Source organism: Chenopodium album, chromosome 26 (assembly GCF_948465745.1).
Source record: "Chenopodium album chromosome 26, dcCheAlbu1.1, whole genome shotgun sequence".
NCBI classification, from domain to species: Eukaryota; Viridiplantae; Streptophyta; class Magnoliopsida; order Caryophyllales; family Amaranthaceae; genus Chenopodium; species Chenopodium album.
In genome coordinates, this window is record NC_137859.1 from 36,635,266 (window position 1) to 36,654,575 (window position 19,310).

The 19,310-nt window shown below is 37.5% G+C and overlaps 2 protein-coding genes across 2 annotated transcripts; one reads left to right on the plus strand and one right to left on the minus strand.

Moving 5' to 3' along the window:
• Positions 1-95: 95 nt before the first annotated feature.
• LOC145617157 (F-box/FBD/LRR-repeat protein At5g22660-like) lies at positions 96-1,744 on the plus strand. Its single transcript, XM_081671840.1, has 3 exons — positions 96-1,061; positions 1,166-1,231; positions 1,409-1,744. The coding sequence occupies exons 1-3, from the start codon at positions 96-98 to the stop codon at positions 1,742-1,744; spliced, it is 1,368 nt and encodes a 455-aa protein (XP_081527966.1).
• An 8,791-nt stretch (positions 1,745-10,535) lies between these two features.
• LOC145617158 (glycerophosphodiester phosphodiesterase GDPDL3-like) lies at positions 10,536-18,048 on the minus strand. Its single transcript, XM_081671841.1, has 9 exons — positions 17,940-18,048; positions 17,039-17,332; positions 16,787-16,902; positions 14,334-14,841; positions 13,650-13,688; positions 13,214-13,423; positions 12,526-12,668; positions 11,822-12,308; positions 10,536-11,033 (listed from the first exon to the last, which is right to left on the minus strand). The coding sequence occupies exons 1-9, from the start codon at positions 18,046-18,048 to the stop codon at positions 10,780-10,782; spliced, it is 2,160 nt and encodes a 719-aa protein (XP_081527967.1). The 3' UTR covers positions 10,536-10,779.
• Between the last annotated feature and the right edge of the window lie 1,262 nt (positions 18,049-19,310).

Consider the following 19,310-nt stretch of genomic DNA (forward strand, 5'->3'; position numbering starts at 1 on the left):
CAGACGAGATTGCGAACGATTTTATATCCATGTTTCTAATCTATTGTGTTATGATGGTGGTATATTAGTTATCAATCAAACATCAGTGATTCAACATGAAGAGACGACGTAATCTAAGGTGCTCGAAGAACAAGAAGTGTAAACTAAGAGGAGGAATAGACAAGATTAGCGATTTGCCAGATCATTTATTGGGTAATATCCTCTCTTTGCTTCCTATAGAAGATGCAGTTAAAACATGTGTTTTGTCATCGAGATGGAGAATATTATGGACGACTTTAGTAACTAATCTGGAACTTATTTGGATCGAAAAGAAAGGGTTAAAGAAGTTTGAGGGATTGGTGGATCATGTTCTTCGCCATTGCAGATCAACATACTTAGAAAAGTTTCATTTGTTTTTTCCCGAAATAAAAGACAACCTTATTACCCGTATCAATGGATGGATATCTTCTGCACTTAATAGGAAACCGAAACAACTGATTTTGGAGATGGGTAGCAATGTTATAGATTTCGGAGTTACTAATGTTGTTCCTACATACCCTGAATGCATTCTCAATTATAACACAATGGTAGTCCTTAAATTGAAGTCACATTTCAAAGTCGAGATCATTGACTCCATAGTTTCTTTCCCATGCCTTAAGACTCTTCATTTTACGGGGTGGTTTCCTTATCATCGCTCTGTCGTACACAAACTCGTCTCCTCTAGTCCTGCTTTAGAGGTACTACACCTTAGAGGAAACCTTGAACCACAAATCTATTTAACCTTTAACATCTCTGTTCCCACTTTGAAAGTGTTGCATTTGGAATTGAGAACGGGTGATAATGAAGTTCATGAGCACTACTTCACCATTGATACACCGAAACTTGAAGATCTTTGTATCAAAGATGAAACACTCGCGTGCTATTCCTTAAAGAACTTGGATTCAATAGTTAGTGTTCGTGTTGATTATGATGTTTGTTGTATGGAAGATTTAGATGAACTTGTACATATCAACCGGCTGTTTGCACTTCATAAAAAAATTTCTTCAACCAAACACTTGTCATTATCAGCTAATTCTGTTTTAGTAAGTTCTTTATTCCTGAGACTATCTATTATGATAAATTATCTATAAGATTTAGGTAAAGTTTTCATGCAATTCATTGAAATTGTTTGTCTTGTGTATTTTAGATTCTTAATTTAGCAGTGAATTTACCTTGGCCAACATTTTCTCAACTGAAAAGCTTGGCATTGGGGGCAAGTATATATTTCGATTGGACATTGCTCGTGAAATTTTCTCAATAATTCACCTAAACTAGAGCATCTTGCATTACACAAGGTAAACTGTGTTAGGTGTTGTGTGCACCTTAATCTTATTGGACTTCTTAAAATTGTAATGTGGTGATTGATTTAGAGACTTTAATTTGTTTATAGGAGGATGCATGTAATTCCGAAGACTATGCCTTGGAAAACCAATTTATGTGGAATCCACCGAAGAATGTTCCTGATTGTTTGAAGCTAAGCTTGAAGTACGTCAAATTTGATTCATTTAAGGGACGACAAGATGAGCTTCAACTAGTAGAGTATCCGTTGAACAATGCTCAAGTGTTAGACGTTATGGAGATCATTACTCACCCCTATCCTCTGGCAGACGAGTTGGCAGAGAAGATAGAGACGTTTGTTACAGCTTCTAACACTTGTAAAGTCTACCTTTACGTAAAGGATAAGAGGAAGATCTCTGGAAAAGATATGGAAAAAATGGTTGATTGAGATATTATTTGTTTTTTTTTTTTTTCATAACAACCTATATAATCTTACAATTTTATAAGTAATATTAGACATGTTCTTTGGATTTGAACAATCTTCTTTGTTCTCTAATGTTCTTAAGGAAAGGCGTCAGGCGTCAAGTTTTATGTTTTGGAACTGTCTTTTAAATAAGGAGCATGCACTATGCAGCAAGCGTTGTACTAGTATACATATCTATTTATCAACAATTTTTTTTCGACTCAAATTATACAATTCTTATTGTATAGATTAGTGAGAATGAGGGGTGCACATTTCCACATTGACATTGTAATATATACAAGTATTGTTTATATATAGTGGCTGTGATATTCCAGCCTTCCAAAGTCAATGAGCTGAAAAGGCCATCAGAATTCAGAGCTAACAATACTCCACATCTAATAATGATTATGAAATTGAATGACACACAATAATGATACACAAAAAAAAAAAATTAATTTAAGAAAGGTACCTGTAAAAAAATTCTGAAAAGAGATCACCAGTCTACCTAGAAATGTGGTCTGGAAAAACGGCCATCTTGGTGTTGGCTGTGGTGGTGGTGCTGATGTCACGGGTATCGACGCAAGCACAAACTTCTACAGATCCAGGGACACCAATAAGCAAGTCTTGCATTAAGGCGTTGACTCCTTGTGCTAAATATTTAAACCCATCCCCTGAGTCTGATCTAGCCTGCTGTGTTTTTGCGCACTCAGACAATTCATCATGCATCTGTGAAGAACAATTTGCTGATATCAATAGCTGTTGTAGCGCTGATCTTCTAGATAGTTTGGCTTGCATTTGTGACGCGTCTCAAAAGCCGGCCCTTGCTGAGGCTGTTGGCCTCACCAAAACCCAGGCCCTTAAGATTCCTAAACTCTGCGGATGGGGTGACATTGGCTGTCGCAATGGTATGCCATCATTTATCAGAGTGAATGGTTTTGAAATTTCATATTGTTTTTTATTTTTTTGGCTAAATTATATTGCAAACAAGCAACATTTACAAGATAATCCGTTCTTATAAATTAATTGTGATGTTGTGTGATAGATTCTGCAGCTGCGACTCCAGAGGCTAAACAGACTGGTAAGGAAAGTTTTATTATGTTATACATACCTTATGTTAAACAACAAACTCACAAACTTATAAACTTATAAATAAAAATAACTGTTGAATGTCTTACTCTTGTGGTTTCACTGCACATTTTAAAAATAAAAATAACTGTTAAATGTCTTATCCCATTAATCAAATATTTTCATGTCATTGTTTTCAGGAAAGAAGAAAGTAATTATCGCAGTCATTGTTTCATCTGCCACATTAGTGGTGCTAATTGTCATAGGCATTGGTATTGGCATCTGTAGGATTAATAGGATAAAACGAAAGAAGAAACGTGATGTTGCAAATCCTCAAAATGGTAACAACCAAAACTGTAGTATGCTTTTTTTTTTTTTATTGGTTCCTGAAGTCATTAGGAAATGAGTAATTGTAGTTGTTATCTGATGAGCAGCAAGCAGCAAAGATGTTGATCATTTGATAACAGCTGAGTCGTTACAATATGACTTGGTCACGCTTGAAGCTGCCACTAACAACTTCTCAACCAACAACAAGATAGGCGAAGGGGGGTTTGGTGGTGTATACAAGGTACTTAAACACATCCCTACTCTGTTTAATGGCATAAGAGACAGGAATTAAAGACGTAGTTTTAAGACTAAGCTCGTCGATGTTTGCAATTATCTTAGGGTACCTTACAAAATGGTCAAGAAGTAGCGGTGAAAAGGCTGTCAAAGACCTCTGGACAAGGTAACAAAGAATTTGAGAATGAAGTTGTATTTTTAGCAAAGCTTCAACATCGAAATCTGGTCAAGCTATTGGGATTTTGCTTGACGAGTAAGGACAAGTTGCTTGTTTACGAACATGTGCCCAACAGAAGCCTTGATTATTTCCTTTTTGGTACGATACATAATGCAATTATAGATGAAGTTGTTAATAAGCTGTTTTACAATTTATTTCAATGTGTATAAAATACATGCTTTATTTAACAGATCAGGCTAAACAAGGCTACTTAAATTGGGCAAAGCGTTACAATATTATCAAAGGCATTGCTAGAGGGCTGCAGTATCTTCATGAAGATTCTCGGCTTAAAATTATCCACCGTGATCTTAAAGCAGCAAATATTCTACTAGATGCAGAAATGAATCCAAAAATTGCAGATTTTGGCATTGCTAAGAATTTTGATGTCCAATTTACTCAGAAGACTACAAACAGAATTGTTGGGACTTAGTAAGCCTATCTCATCAATTACTCTATTTAATTAGCTTTGAAAATTGAATGATCAATCTGATTTATTATTAGTAAACTCAATTTTTAATCTAGAGAGCTTAGTTTTAATTAACAAAAGATAATTTATTTAGAGCTCGGTTTTGGTCAGGAGAATTATGTTTTAATAAAAAAAATTAAAATAGTTATGATTAGGGATTACCTTTTTTTATTTCAGTGGCTATATGGCTCCGGAGTATGCAATGCATGGACAATTCTCGACAAAATCAGATGTATACAGTTTTGGTATACTAATATTGGAGATTATAAGAGGTCAAAAAATTAGCAGCTTCTATCAATCAGGATCTGGCGAAAGTCTTATCAGCTTTGTAAGTATTTATGCCTTTGTTAAATTAGTAGTGTTCAATTCTCATGAAGGTTTTCTTATATTATCTTATATATTAGTCTTGTAAATTATAATGAATACATCAAATTATATACTTAGGGTGATGTGATCAATTGCAATTTGTTGTTGGCAGGCTTGGAAAAGTTACAGTGACAACAGAGCATTAGACTTTATGGATCCAACATTAAGAGATTCATATGTGAACGATGAAGTCACAAAATGCCTTCATCTAGGATTATTATGTGTTCAAGACGATATTAGGAAGAGACCACCCATGTCAACCATAATTCACATGCTTCACTCTGAATCCGACTCATCTATCTCTATGGTGCCTCAACGCCCTTCATCGATGTATCTAATAGATATGGACCAAACAACATCTACTACAAAAAGTGATACTGGCTCAACACCGCCACATTCTCATATGCAGGAAGCATCTACCACTACTTCTTGTACACTTCCTAGGTAGCAGAGATCAAATTAATAATCTCTAATTGCATTGGTGTTAGGGCCTATATTTAGTGTTTATATTGTATAGCTAACGGGCCTATTTCATGAGCCCTAATTACTTGTATAAATACTCTCTCTACACTCTAATGAAACTACGGAAAAATATTTTCGTGACATGGTATCGGAGCTAAAATCACTCTAAACCCTAAAAACCCTAAATTTTTTTTTCTCTAATCTCTATACTCTAATCTCTATTCCTCTCTATACTCTATTGATTATCAACAATGGTGGACGACTCTAAGATCGATCCTTCATCCCCCTTTTACTTAGGCTCGGGTGATCAACCAGGTAACCTAATCTCTCATGTAATCTTGTTGGGCGATAATTATTTGGCATGGTCGCGAGCGATTACACTATCCTTGAAATCTAGAAGAAAATTCGGCTTCGTTGATGGCACGATCTCCAAGCCGACTGAGAAGAAGAAGCTTCTCGACTGGGAAACCGTGAACTCTATGTTGGTGTCGTGGGTCTTGCGCTCCATTGATACCAAAATTGCTGCCTCTATACCCTATTTTGAGGAAGCTAAAAAGCTTTGGGATTATTTGGAGAAGAGGTTCTGTGAGGCTAATGGACCTCGGCTTCAACAACTCCGGGCAGCAATCACCGGATGCACCCAATCCAAGTCCATGAGCGTTGAGGAGTATTACACGAAACTCATGGGACTCTTTGATGATCTGACTCGTCTTAAACCACCTCACGGTTGTGAGTGCGGTAAATGTGAGTGTGATGTGGCTGGAAAATACGCACAAGATAAGGCGGAGGAACACTTGCATCAATTTCTAATTGGGATTGATGATGATCGGTATGCCCTTGTGAGGACTAATTTGCTGTCCCAACAACCTCCTCCGACTCTTGACCGTGCCTATCAAGCGTTTCTTCAAGAGGAACGTTCTCGTGGTATTGCTCGAAGCAAGGAGAAGGAGGAAGCACATGTTTTTGCCCTGTCTTCTGATCGGAGGCCATATCAATCGACTCCAAAGGTGGATAAGTCGAAGCTCTTTTGTTCACATTGCAGGCGCACTGGACATGATACCACGGGCTGCTTCATGCTTAACGGCTACCCGGATTGGTGGCTAGAGAAATACGGGAAGAAGGGGGGGCAGCACCCTCGGGTCAGCACACCTCCGCGCACAGCAGCAGGCCCTCTGCTTCCCCTGCTGCTGCTGCTGCTCCTTCTGCTCACGGTAAACCCACGGCTCGGGCTAATGCCGTGGGCCCTACTCTTGGTGACACTTCCTCTGCCCCTTTGTCTCTATCTCATGATACTCTATCTGCTTTGTCTGCCTTACAACCTGAACATGTTCGTGCTTTAGTGACAATGGTTAATAATCAAAACCAGGATAAGATGAGTGGTGAGTCTCCTTCTTTGTCTTGGATTATTGACACCGGCGCATCACATCATGTAACCGGTGATGACACTTGCTTATTTGATGTACACTACATACAACCGTGCCCGGTTGGACTACCTGATGGTGCTAAGGCCATTGCTACGAAGGAGGGGCGTGTGTATTTGACTGAGGATATTATTCTTGACCATGTTTTATTTGTTCCTCAGTTAACTTGCAATCTAATTTCGGTGTCTAAAATGATTGATGACTCTCATTGTTTTGTCCAATTCACTGATTCTTTATGTGCTATACAGGACCAATACTCGGGGAGCCTGATTGGAGCCGGTGAACGGATAGATGGACTATACTATTTTCGACGGGTTCCTAAGGTGTGTGCGATGACAAATCCGAAGGTTTCAACATTCGAGCTATGGCATCGTCGTATGGGTCATCCGTCAGACAGGATTGTCAAGTTAGTTCCTGCATTTAGTGCTAGTTCTAGTAGTACTTCTTTGAATAAACCATGTGAAATTTGTCCTCAAGCTAAACAATCTCAGGATAGTTTTCCCGATAGTGATAGTAGGGCCAGTCGTATTTTTGAGATGATACATTGTGATTTGTGGGGGTCTTATAAGACGCCGTCTACTTGTGGTGCTCATTACTTTTTGACAATTGTTGATGATTTTTCACGTGGTGTTTGGGTTTATTTATTGAATGACAAAACTGAAGTTTATTCTTCTTTTTGCTCTTTCTTTGCTATGGTTAAATGTCAATTTGATGTTAATATTAAATGTGTGCGAAGTGACAACGGAACCGAATTCAAACACATGATTCCCTATTTTAATGACAATGGCATTTTGTTTCAAACCTCTTGTGTTGGTACACCACAACAAAATGAGAGGGTAGAGCATAAACACCAACATATATTAAATGTGAGTCGTGCATTGATGTTTCAAGGCAATTTGCCGATAGCTTTTTGGGGTGAGTGTGTTCTTGGGGCGGTTTATTTAATAAATCGTACTCCTTCCTCTTTGCTAGCCAATAAAACCCCATTTGAGCTTCTTTTTGGTAAACCACCAAACTTTGATGAGTTGCGAGTCTTTGGGTGTTTGTGTTTTGCCCATAACCAAAAGGCAAAAGGTGACAAATTTGCTCCTAGGAGTCGAAAATGTGTGTTTGTGGGTTACCCTCATGGGAAGAAAGGTTGGAAATTGTATGATTTGGAAACCGGTGATATTTTTGTATCTCGTGATGTCAAGTTTCATGAGAATGTTTTTCCTTTTGTGCGTGATGGGGACTCGAGTGATGCTAATGTGGGGAGTGAGGATGTGCCAACCAAACATGGTGGGGTTGATGATGATTTTTTGGAGGATTTGGAGTATGTGTTGGAGTTAGGTGAGAGCTCCCTTGTACCTGAAACTGAAGGGGGTCGTGGGGTGGTTAATGAGCAAGACACCCATCAAACCACACCCCAAACAGAGGCATCCGCGACCAGGCCGCAGGACACCCCTGCCAGCCGCGACCTGGCCGCGGACAAGACTGCCAGGCAGCCTTCTGTGCTGCAAACAGAACAGACCGCGACCAGGCCGCGGAGTACAGCCTCCAGCCGCGACCTGGCCGCGGACCTTGCTGCCTAGCAGGTTCGTAGCTCCTCCGCGGCTTCTGCTTCTTCTGCTGATTCGGACAGCCCTGCTACGGCTGCTCCGAACTCCTCCACTTCTTCTTCTCTTGTGTTGGACCGTAGTCAACGTCCACGGCAAGCCCCGGGGTGGCACCGGGATTATGTGGCACACACTATTTCTTTACCTAGTTCATCTATCTCTCACTGTTCACCGCCAACTCCAAGCTCCTCAGGTACTCCCTATCCCTTAGCACATTTTGTGAATTGTGATAAATTTTCTGTGCGACACCGTGTGTTTGTTGCAGCTATTGACACGATGGTTGAGCCTCGTAATTTCAAGGAGGCAATGCAAGATGAGGGGTGGAAAGCGGCTATGCAAACAGAAATTGATGCATTAGAAAAAAATGGCACATGGGTAATGGAAAAATTGCCTCCGGGTAAGAAAGCTCTTGGGTGTCGATGGGTTTACAAAGTCAAACTTAACTCTGATGGCACACTTGAGAGATTAAAAGCTCGTCTTGTGATCTTTGGTAATCATCAGGTTGAGGGTATTGATTACAATGAGACTTTTGCCCCTGTTGCTAAAATGGTCACTGTTCGTGCTTTCCTTGCTGTCGCTGCTGCAAAAAATTGGGAGTTGCATCAAATGGATGTTCACAATGCCTTTATTCATGGTGATCTTGATGAGAAAGTTTATATGAAGCTTCCTCCTGGGTTTCATGGTTCTCAACCTGATATGGTGTGTCGTCTTCTGAAGTCGTTGTATGGTCTTCGACAAGCACCTCGTTGTTGGTATTCTAAATTGGCCGCCTCTCTGAAAAGGTACGGATTTGTGCAGTCGTACTCTGATTATTCTCTCTTTACTCTGCAATCTGGGTCTATTCAGCTTAGTGTCCTGGTGTATGTTGATGATTTGATAATTTCTGGTAATGATTCCTCTGCGATTTCATCATTCAAGTCATACTTGAGTGACTGTTTTCATATGAAAGATTTGGGTGTTTTGAAGTATTTTCTAGGTGTTGAGGTCGCTCGTAGTCCGAAGGGCATATTTTTATGTCAACGGAAATACACACTTGACATTATTGCAGAGTCGGGTCTGTTAGGTGCTCGTCCGGCAGGTACCCCTATTGAGCAGAATCATACTCTGGCGAAATCAGAGTCTCCTTTCTTTTCTGATCCAGAGCAGTATCGGCGGCTTGTGGGTCGTCTGATTTATTTGTCTTTTACTAGACCGGATTTGGCATACGCGGTGCATATTTTGTCACAATTTATGCAACAACCGCGACAGGACCATTGGGAAGCGGCTCTTCGTACAGTGCGGTACTTGAAGGGATGTCCAGGTCAGGGAATTCTTTTGAGTTCAGATTGTGATTTACATATTACAGGTTGGTGCGATTCGGATTGGGCGGGTTGTCCCTTGTCACGTCGTTCCATCACTGGCTGGTTGGTTTTTCTTGGTGCTTCTCCCGTATCTTGGAAGACAAAGAAACAGGACACTGTGGCCAAGTCTTCATCAGAGGCCGAATTCCGCTCAATGTCTAAAACTACTGATGAGTTGAAATGGTTGAAAGCCCTTTTTCTGAGTTTGGGTGTCTCGCATCCCCGTGCTATGAGCTTGTTTTGTGATAATCAATCTGCTTTGTATATTGCGAAGAATCCGGTTTTCCATGAGCGTACAAAGCACATTGAGGTGGATTGTTATTATCTTCGTGATGCGATTCAGGATGGTATCATTAGTCCGTCTTATGTGAAGACAACAAATCAATTAGCGGATATATTCACCAAGACTTTGAGTAAAAGTCAATTTATGTATTTACTTGGCAAGTTGGGCATTTGTGACTTGCATGCTCCAACTTGAGGGGGGGTGTTAGGGCCTATATTTAGTGTTTATATTGTATAGCTAACGGGCCTATTTCATGAGCCCTAATTACTTGTATAAATACTCTCTCTACACTCTAATGAAACTACGGAAAAATATTTTCGTGACAATTGGAGTTGTAGTGAGTAATCAAAGTGATGCTGCCAATTCTACATGGAAGCTCAACATGAGTAATTAAACATATTTCATGATCAAACATGCGCCTTGTAATAAAAATTTTGAAAATCAAATTTAAGTATTTTTGGCATAAATAGAGAGCATTACATACAAGGCATTTACTCTTCAAAATGGGGGTGTCTTCTCTTGGCTAAAAATAGTGCAGATACATATCAAGGGATTTTTAATTTGGTAGAATCTGATAGATGAATATGTATGTTATGAGTATATACTTGTATATCATATCAATTGTTTACGAGTAAATTCAATGATTGAATGTTGTATCAAATATTGTATAGTCTTGTTTTTTAGGCCAATATTGAAGCATAAGTGTTGCATACACAATATCACAAATGGTGTATGTTATTTTTAATAAGTTTGACCAACAAAAAAATAAATCAAAAATCGGACAATCAAAACTGAGTATAGTGGTCATCATGTTAGGATGACTGTTATAGAATTGTCATGAGTGTATACAATAGATTGAGCTGAAAGCGTAGTTACTCACTTACTCTGATCTCCAATTGGTGAGAGTTAGTTGGTTACAAACTTACAATCCAACTAATTTACCAATTGGATGTTGGTGTAGTGGTGATTGGGACTACAGTTGGTAGCTAGAGAGGATCTGTGTTCGATCCCCCACAACAACAGGAGGGGACTGGAACCTAACCACCCAGAACTGATCTCCAATTCTAGATTAGCGCAAAGGGTGAACCGGGTAACACACACACACAAAAAAAAAAAAAAAAAAAAAAAAAAAAAAAAAAAAAGACCAATTTAACTAATTTAAACTTGTTTTATACTCGTATATATTACTAATGCATGTTGTGAAAAACCTTCCATTTACTCAATCTACTCAAACAGGCTGCGCGCTATGCCACAATCATAGCTATAAAAGACATTAAAAGAGAAGCAAAAATTTGAAGTTGAATGTTTGGCACTGTTTTCAGGCCTTCTGCTGTTGGCGGGCTTGGCACCTTAGCTGCTATGAGAGGATCTTCACGCACATCAGATACACCAATGACCGTTGCAGTGATAGGTGTGCCTTTTATATCAAAGATTTGTATCACGCGACCAGGTTGAACTGGTTGCATGTACGTCACGTTCATCTTCAGGCATCGATTCTCTGCATAAAAATACAAGTAAATGATTAAAACTTGAACAATAGGAAAATATATGTTGGTTAACGTATCACTATCCTGTCGGTCCAAAACTTCTCCCTTATCAACCTGACACAGGTTATTAGTGCATAGATCGAGGAGGAAATATAAGGGGATCCCCGCCCTCAAAGTGTCCCTCTTGTTGATCAATGAACCTCCAAATTTCAAAGTTGAAAGGTCCTTTGTTTACCATTAGCCTACAAGTCATATTTTCTTTATTCCTAAATAATTGACACAGTCAAACTTGACACACATGTCAATGTACGTACTAGTTTGACCTTAAATATATATGATTATATATTCATATAAATTATTAAAAAGCTAATATTAAAAATCTCTTTAAATTAATACTTCATGTAACTATATACACATTTATGATAAAAGTTATTTACTTAAAAAAAAAATAAAAAAAAACAATGGTCAAAGTTAGTATATATTTTTTGACGGGGAAAAGTTAGTATATAAATAGTGAAAAAAGATTAAGGGCCTATTTTCTTACGTTGAAATTCAGTTCAGCTGAGTTTAGTTCAATTCGGTTCAGCTGAGTTCAGTTCAATTCAGCTCAGCTCCTAATTTCCTTCTCTTATAAAATATTCAGTTCAGCTGAGTTCAGTTCAGTTCAGTTCAGCTGAGTTCAGTCAATGAGAACAGACCCTAAACGTGTCAATTATTTAGGAACTGATGGAGTAGCTGGCAATATATAACATAGATACATACAAATTTTAATAAGGTAAGAAGATGAAGGGAGCCTTACTCCTATAAGCTGCGGCTGTTTTGGGGAAATCGGTGACAACACCATCAACTTTAGCTGCCATGACATATGTATTGATCTCGACAATTGGGTCCAAAAATACGTCAAATGCCTTGCTCAGATGTTCATTTCTGAGAAATTCTACATACACGGGTAGCCCATATGAATGAAACTTTGATACAACATCAGGCATACTTGTAAGGAATCTTTCTTCTTTTAGATATGGAAGTACGGATTTGGTGTTGAGAATCACAGAATCAGCAAATGTCTTTATATATTCAATGGTATCATTGTCAGCCCCACGAATAACCTCGTCGATATCATAAACAAGTTCGTACTTCTTCCCCATCATTGCCATCAGGACTGAGCTGCTAGTAGACTCGATCATAACACGCTTTGCAGAATAACGGTTATAACCAGCCTTGTCTAAGGCATCCAAAACTGGGTCAATTATGTTTAGGTCCTGGTGTTCTGCTAGGTATTTCGCATTCTGTGTAATGACATCATGATATATAAGATGGAGTTATATTGAAGTTTCAAACATATAGCCAAGGACGTACTATACAAGATTCCTACAAGAAGTATATAAAAATTTGCCAAGAAGAACTTTTAAGAGGACGATTTTGTGAGGAAGGACCTTTTAAAACAAAAGTTGTGATAAAGAACCTTATAAGTTATGTGAGGTTATGAATGGTAAACTTTCTCACCTCTATCTTGATCAAAACACCCGAAATTGAACTCGCATTTTTTGCAAGGTCTAAGAAGCTGGCCAAGGACAAAATTTTCCCAGAATTCTTGAATTTGGGATTACTATATAGTAAATCATTGGAAAATGGGCTTGATATTTCACCTGAAAAAAAAAAGGGATACAAAACATGATACAAATGGAAGTATTTGCAAAAGATATAAGATGTAAACCATATTACAAAATGGGCAAAACAATCTTTTTAAAATAGGATTAAAGTGTGATCAATATTTTTTAAGAGACATAATAGTATAATACTATGTATTAACAATAACATACCCAAACCATGTGGTACATTAAATACTTCATATGTACGTATTAGTTACAAACACAAACAAGAGCAAGTTTTTATGATCTTGAGATTTACAGAACACAAACCATGTTGATCATGAAGATCAACCAGGAATTTCCCAATATACATATAACAAGATTAACAACTTAAAAGAAACGGAAGTAATATTTAGATTGTCCACGTAGTGGCTAGAACTACTAGTGCTACTGGGAACGAAGAGGGCTAGGCGGCTAGCAGCCAACTTCCATATATATACATAGCACACCATTCTCTCCATGCACCAAAAGTTGACTTGTAATTGATGAGCAAATAATTAATAGAATCAACTTATTAATAGTGAATGACAAGACCAACTTACGTTGAGCGTCTTTAATCTCTTCCCAATTTAGACTAGATGAAATAACTCCAGAATTATTTGTTTTAGAACAGAAAGGCACCCCGTCGTTTGACAATTGAGCAGGGCAGTCAATCACATCAGCACCATCTTCGATAGCTTTTGCGTATGCTAAGTCAGTACATGCAGGGAAATCTCCACTCGCCCCAAGATGTGATATAATCAAGACCTCAACTAGAAAACAATATCAAAAAAAATATAGTCAATCTAGCAGTAAATAAATCAACAACTTTTTTCAATTATAGAACCCATAATAATGAAAAAGTTGTTGATTTATTCAAAAAAATGCCATGTTCCATTTGATTTACATACTTATAATTTATCAATGTAGTCATTGTTGTTAGTTATTTACAGACAAGGTAAAATACTAGATAAGTTAAAAGGAAAAAAAGCTACAAACCTTCCGATGATGCATTTGTGCCTAGATGAGCAAAGCATTCTGCAAAATGAACTTATAATTAGTACTTATATACAAGTATAAAATATTAAAAGGTCACCAATCTCACTATTTATCCAATGTTCGTTTATTCTACCCTAAATTTTTACAAGTATTATCAGAAATATAATCCTCGTTGCACTAAAATTGTCCTATATGGATATACCCTTTAATTAGAGTCTGTTCACATTGAACTGATTGGAACTGAACTGATTGGAACTAAACTGACTGAATTGAGCTGAAATGAATATTTTATGTGAGAGAGAAATTAAGAGCTGAACTGAACTGAACTGAACTGATTGGAGCTGAACTGAACGGAACTGAACTGAACTGATTGGAGCTGAACTAAACTGAACTGAAATTAAGTAAATATGAACAGGCCCTTAGTCCATTATTTATTTTTTTGTTCACCTGAAAGCATCTCATTATTTTGGGGAGATTGTTTTTAATTTTGTGGTTGCGCCTAGGGTGTTAATTTTAAAATATACGCCATTGAAGGAATGGGCGGAGGAGAGTCAATAAGTCTAGCTAACAATTACTATAATATATTGTGCACTCTAACATGATGTGTTAAAATCAGAAGAAATAGTTGAGGTAATCTTTAAGGGACAAAAGGAGTATATGGGGAAAAAGAAGAACAAATCTCACCTCTAGCTTCAGATGCAGTTATAGGGAAATCAGACAACACACCGTCCACAGAAAAGTTTCCATTGTCAATGAAAGAAAGATACTCAGCAACTGGGTCGTAACTATGATTGTACCCAAAAGGAACATCATTTGCAAAATCTGCCGCAAAAACCTCAAGCCCAACTTTGTGAGCATCTGCAACTAAAGAAGTATGAGGTAGCAGGTACAAGGTTTCATCAAGGGGCCATATGTACGTCTTCGGGACTAGGATTCCAGCAGAAAATTTTTTAAGCATTGTAAGATTCTTCAAGAGAGAGCCATAAGTTTGGTTTGTTGAAGGTTCTGTTGAATCTTTGTCAAGAAATCGAAAAACCAATTTTGTTTTGTTTGATACCGATGGTAGTATAAGTGCAAGTTCTCGTAAGAAGTTAAGCTCAGGTGATGATATGTGACTAACTTGTATGTTCTCTAAAACATTTAGGACATAGTTCAACATGCTCAAATTATGTTGGGCGAAGAAAATGGCATTCTGCACAAAGAATGTCAAGCTATTATTTGCAATCAGCCCGTCTTGTATGTGGCCACTTAAAGTAACCCCTATAATATTGATTAAGTAACTCATGATCGAGTAACCCCTATAATACTGACTGAGTAACTCTATAACAATTATAACAATGACGAATTAACCCCTTTAACACTGACCAAGTAACCCCATTACACTAAGTAATTGGTCATACAATATGGCCAGCCACATATAAGACTTTGTGAATTGCAATAGTCCCTTAAGGAAATTTCATACCAAAATCATAAGGCAATGGGTGTTGTAACTCTTTATTAGCCTTATTAATTGTTTAATGTGAGACACACATGTGTTGTTTGAATTGAGAAGTTCTCATTACTCAAGTCATTAAAGGTTAGAAATTGAATATTTAGATGTATTACTCGTAGTTATTAGGTAAAATTGGTATAAATCACCTCTTTGTCCAATATTTTTTGAAAAAATCACCTTTTATTTTTTTTTATTTTTTTTTTACTGAACCACATTTTAAGTACTTAAATTTTTTATTGCACTACCTCTATTTTAAATCTAATGGATTGAATCTCAACCATCCACTTCCAAATCATCAACCACACTAACACAGCAAAACCTTCCCTTCCATCTCAACCATCCACTTTAATAACCTCAATTTAGGGTTTGAGAATGAATAAAGACTACAATTTTATATTTGCAGCAAAATTAGGTTTGGTTTTTTAGAGTTTTACTCAATTTAGTCATGCATTTATATAGAGGGAAAGGTCGAATGTTTTTTAGAGTGATAAAATAAATGATTTAGGAGGGAAAAGTACAAGTTGTGGGCCCCTTTGACGTCTCAATTAAATCTTTTTGTCAAAATTTAAAATAGGGGTAGTGTAGTTAAAAACTTAGGTACTTAAAAGGCGGTTTAGTAATAAAATAAAATAAAAACATAAAAAGTGGTTTTTTTTCCAAAAAAGTTGGTTAAAAAAGGTGGTTAATATCAACTTTGCCTAATTATTAATAAAAGGAAAATTTGTCTAGGACAACCTTTTAAAAGACAGTTTTTGTCTAGGACAGCCTTTTAAAATTTTCTTGGCAAAGTCCGACCCTAATATAATTTTTTTTTGTTAATGACAACCAACCCCCATTTTCAGGCGTTGACCCACCGAAATCCGGCGTTGACCCTCACGTGACTTGCACGTGACCCTTATTTCCCCTTATTGCACCCCACCGTCATCATTGACCACCACCATCATCACCGATCACCATAAGAACCACCAACACCATGAACACATTCGAGACCCGATCGACCACCAACACCAAGGCCACCATAAACACCTTCTACATCAGACTATTACAGCACCAATCTTCTTCATCTTCTTTACCGCTGCCGCCACCACCACCATCACCAGTGGCATTCTTCTTTGTCTCAATTAAGGATCTCAAATCGACACAAAAGAGAGAGAAATGGGTGTGCAATCTTAGAAAATCGACGGAAATCGATTAGATCTAAAGCTAGGGTTGGTATTTTTGTGGTAGATTTCGATTTGTTGTGGTCTGCGTGGAGGGTGGGTGATTGTAGGGTGCGGTTTCAGGAGTCCTGGTGGTGGGGTTTAGGGATTTCGGGATTTGCTGGTGGTGGATTTTAGGTGGTGGTGGGTTTTAGGTGGTGGTGGGGTTACTAGTTGTGGTGTTTGTGGTGGCCTGGTGGGGTGGTGGTTCAAGTGGAGTACGCATAATGGTGGTGAAGGGATGTCAACGCTGGATTCCAGTGGATTAACGCCTGAAAGTTGGAGTTGGTCGTCGTTAACAAAAAAAAAAATTAAAATAAGGTATGACTTTGCCAAGAAAATTTTAAAAGGTTGTCCTAGACAAAAAATGTATTTTAAAAGGTTGTCCTAGACAAATTTTCCTTAATAAAATTTGCAATAAGTTACAATATACACTTATAATATACCTGTACATTTAACCAGAAACCTGTTGCAGGTTGGGTTTTCATAAACGTGCCTTCAACAGTCTCAATTTGGAACATACCATCAAAAGCTAAACTTCGGGAATTAATTCCTTGAGTTACTGCAAGATGTGGGAATAATATAGAAAGTTACGCATAACAACAATGTGTTGATATATAAAACATTGAAGAAGAATTATACCGCATTATATATGCACGTCTTGATTCATGGAAAACAGAAAATGTTTGGCAACTTACAATTAATTGATGATAGTTCCTCGAGAGTAAAATCGATGGTGAAATACCCTTCTTCTTCTACACCGTTAACGACATACGTATTCGTTCTATCTTGGTACACTTTTGAAACGTCAGAAAAGTTATCTAACTTGACATGAGGGAAGCATATACCAACGCTATCCTTTGTCAACTGGACATCACACCATAACTTCACATCCGGCACACTCAATGTCGTTGCCAATTCGTATGCGTTTGCGGTAGAATCAGGATAAAACCCTGAAAATCCACCGCGAGCTATTACCAACGGCGGAGACCCTGCAAAACATTTTGGCTCTCCGTTAGAGGTCGATCAGCCAAATTGATATAAAACTTAACACCTTTTTGTCATTAAAAGCTCTTAAATAAAGATGGCTCACATTATTATATCGTGAATATGACCAATGTGGGACTCACATTAAAATAAAAGCTAGCTCAATGGGACAAGAGCCCATTGTCATATATAAATTCCCACATTAGTCCCCTATATGACCCATGTGGGACTCAAATCCCATACCTTGCAATGGATCATTAGATCCGCAATCAAGAGCCACCCTCATGTGGCCTCAATGAGAGGATCTTAACATGCTATGACTTACTTTATTAAAAATTTATTATAAAGGTAATAAGAGGTTAATTTGTTTTTTTTAATAAATCCTAATTTCGATATTTGTTGTGAAGATATTGTCACATTTTCGAATTACCCAATCAAGAATTTTTTTAATACTTCTTTAGAAACTATCGTTTGTTCAATAAAAGTAATCCGTTAATAGTAATGTATTGTATTCATGGACTCTTTGTGTCGTTAATTAATACGACCTAGCTTGTTTTCGAAAAAAATATTCGAGAAACTAAATTATAGAGGTATAGATAAGAGAGTGCATACCATCGAGTGTCAACCAAGTATGGTTAGGTTTCTGGACAGAAGCAAATGCTGAGAGCTGAAGACACAAAATTCCTGCAATAGCTGTAAGTATAAGTTTAAAACCTTCCATTGCCTAATGCACATAAATCACACGGCCGTGTGGCTTCGAGCTGAAATAATAAAGGAAGTACGGAATATATCGGAATAGTATAAATGTGAAGATGACTTTGCAATTTTATCATTCAAATTTCTTCGTGTATTCAACTAATGAATTACTCTTTTTTTAAAGTAATTATTATTGTTATTTTCAAGAGAAATTATTTAGATACTTCTACTTGTAAGACAAATTATTTAGATATACTCCTACTTGTACGGATATATTATAGTTTTGTGCCAGAAGTGGTAGTCGTGCACTAATGTCCTTAAATAATTAAGTGGATATACCAGACTTTCATCCTTGATTCTTGAATAATTAAGGGACGATTACAATTATCAATAAGAAACCCTTTAGGAGGACCGATAAATTATAGACATGTAATTATCACTAGGCAAAAAGCCGTAAAATACAGACATATGGATATTTGGCTAACAGATATATGATACACAATTGTAACACATGGGTCACCTTGACGAAGCCCCTCGAAGGAACAAGAACACCTGTGGGTTCGCCATTTATTATAAAAGAATATTGTACCATAGATACAAAAATCATGATTGTATCAACCCAAGCTCCGGCAAAGCCTAATTTAGTAAGAAGTCGTCGAAGAAATTCCCACTCAACCCGATCATAGGCCTTGCTCATGTCCAGCTTCATCGCAATAGAGCCCCTGCAACCCTTAACTCTCTTTTTCATAGTATGAAAGAGCTCAAGAGCAATCAAAGCATTATCTGTAATTAAACGTTTCAGAACAAAAGCACTTTGATTCACTTTCTTCTAACTTAATGGCCATGTTTGGTAATTGGCTTTTTAATGGATTTTTGGTTAGCTTTTGGCTTTTATCTTTTTTAGGTGGTCAAACAGCCAAAAAATGTGTTTGGTAATTGGCTTTTTAATCAGCGAAAAAGCTGGCTTTTAAGCCAAAATGAAAAAGCTGCTTTGAGTAGCTTTTTTGTTGGCTTTTGGCTTGTTGGCCCACAAATTATCTAATAAACAGCCAACAACCAACAATTAATTTACCAAACACTTTTATAAACAGCCAGCTTAAAAGCCAATTTCAATACCATTATAAACAGCCAAACATTCCAGCTGGTCAAACAAGCCAAGTGAACCAGCCAACAGCCTTGAATTTTGAGCATGTTGCCGACATGAGGGTATAGAATGTGACATGAGGGAGGTTTTAGATGTTGTCAAACCTTGTCATATAGCCAAAAATCCCACAAAAAGGGTGGAGA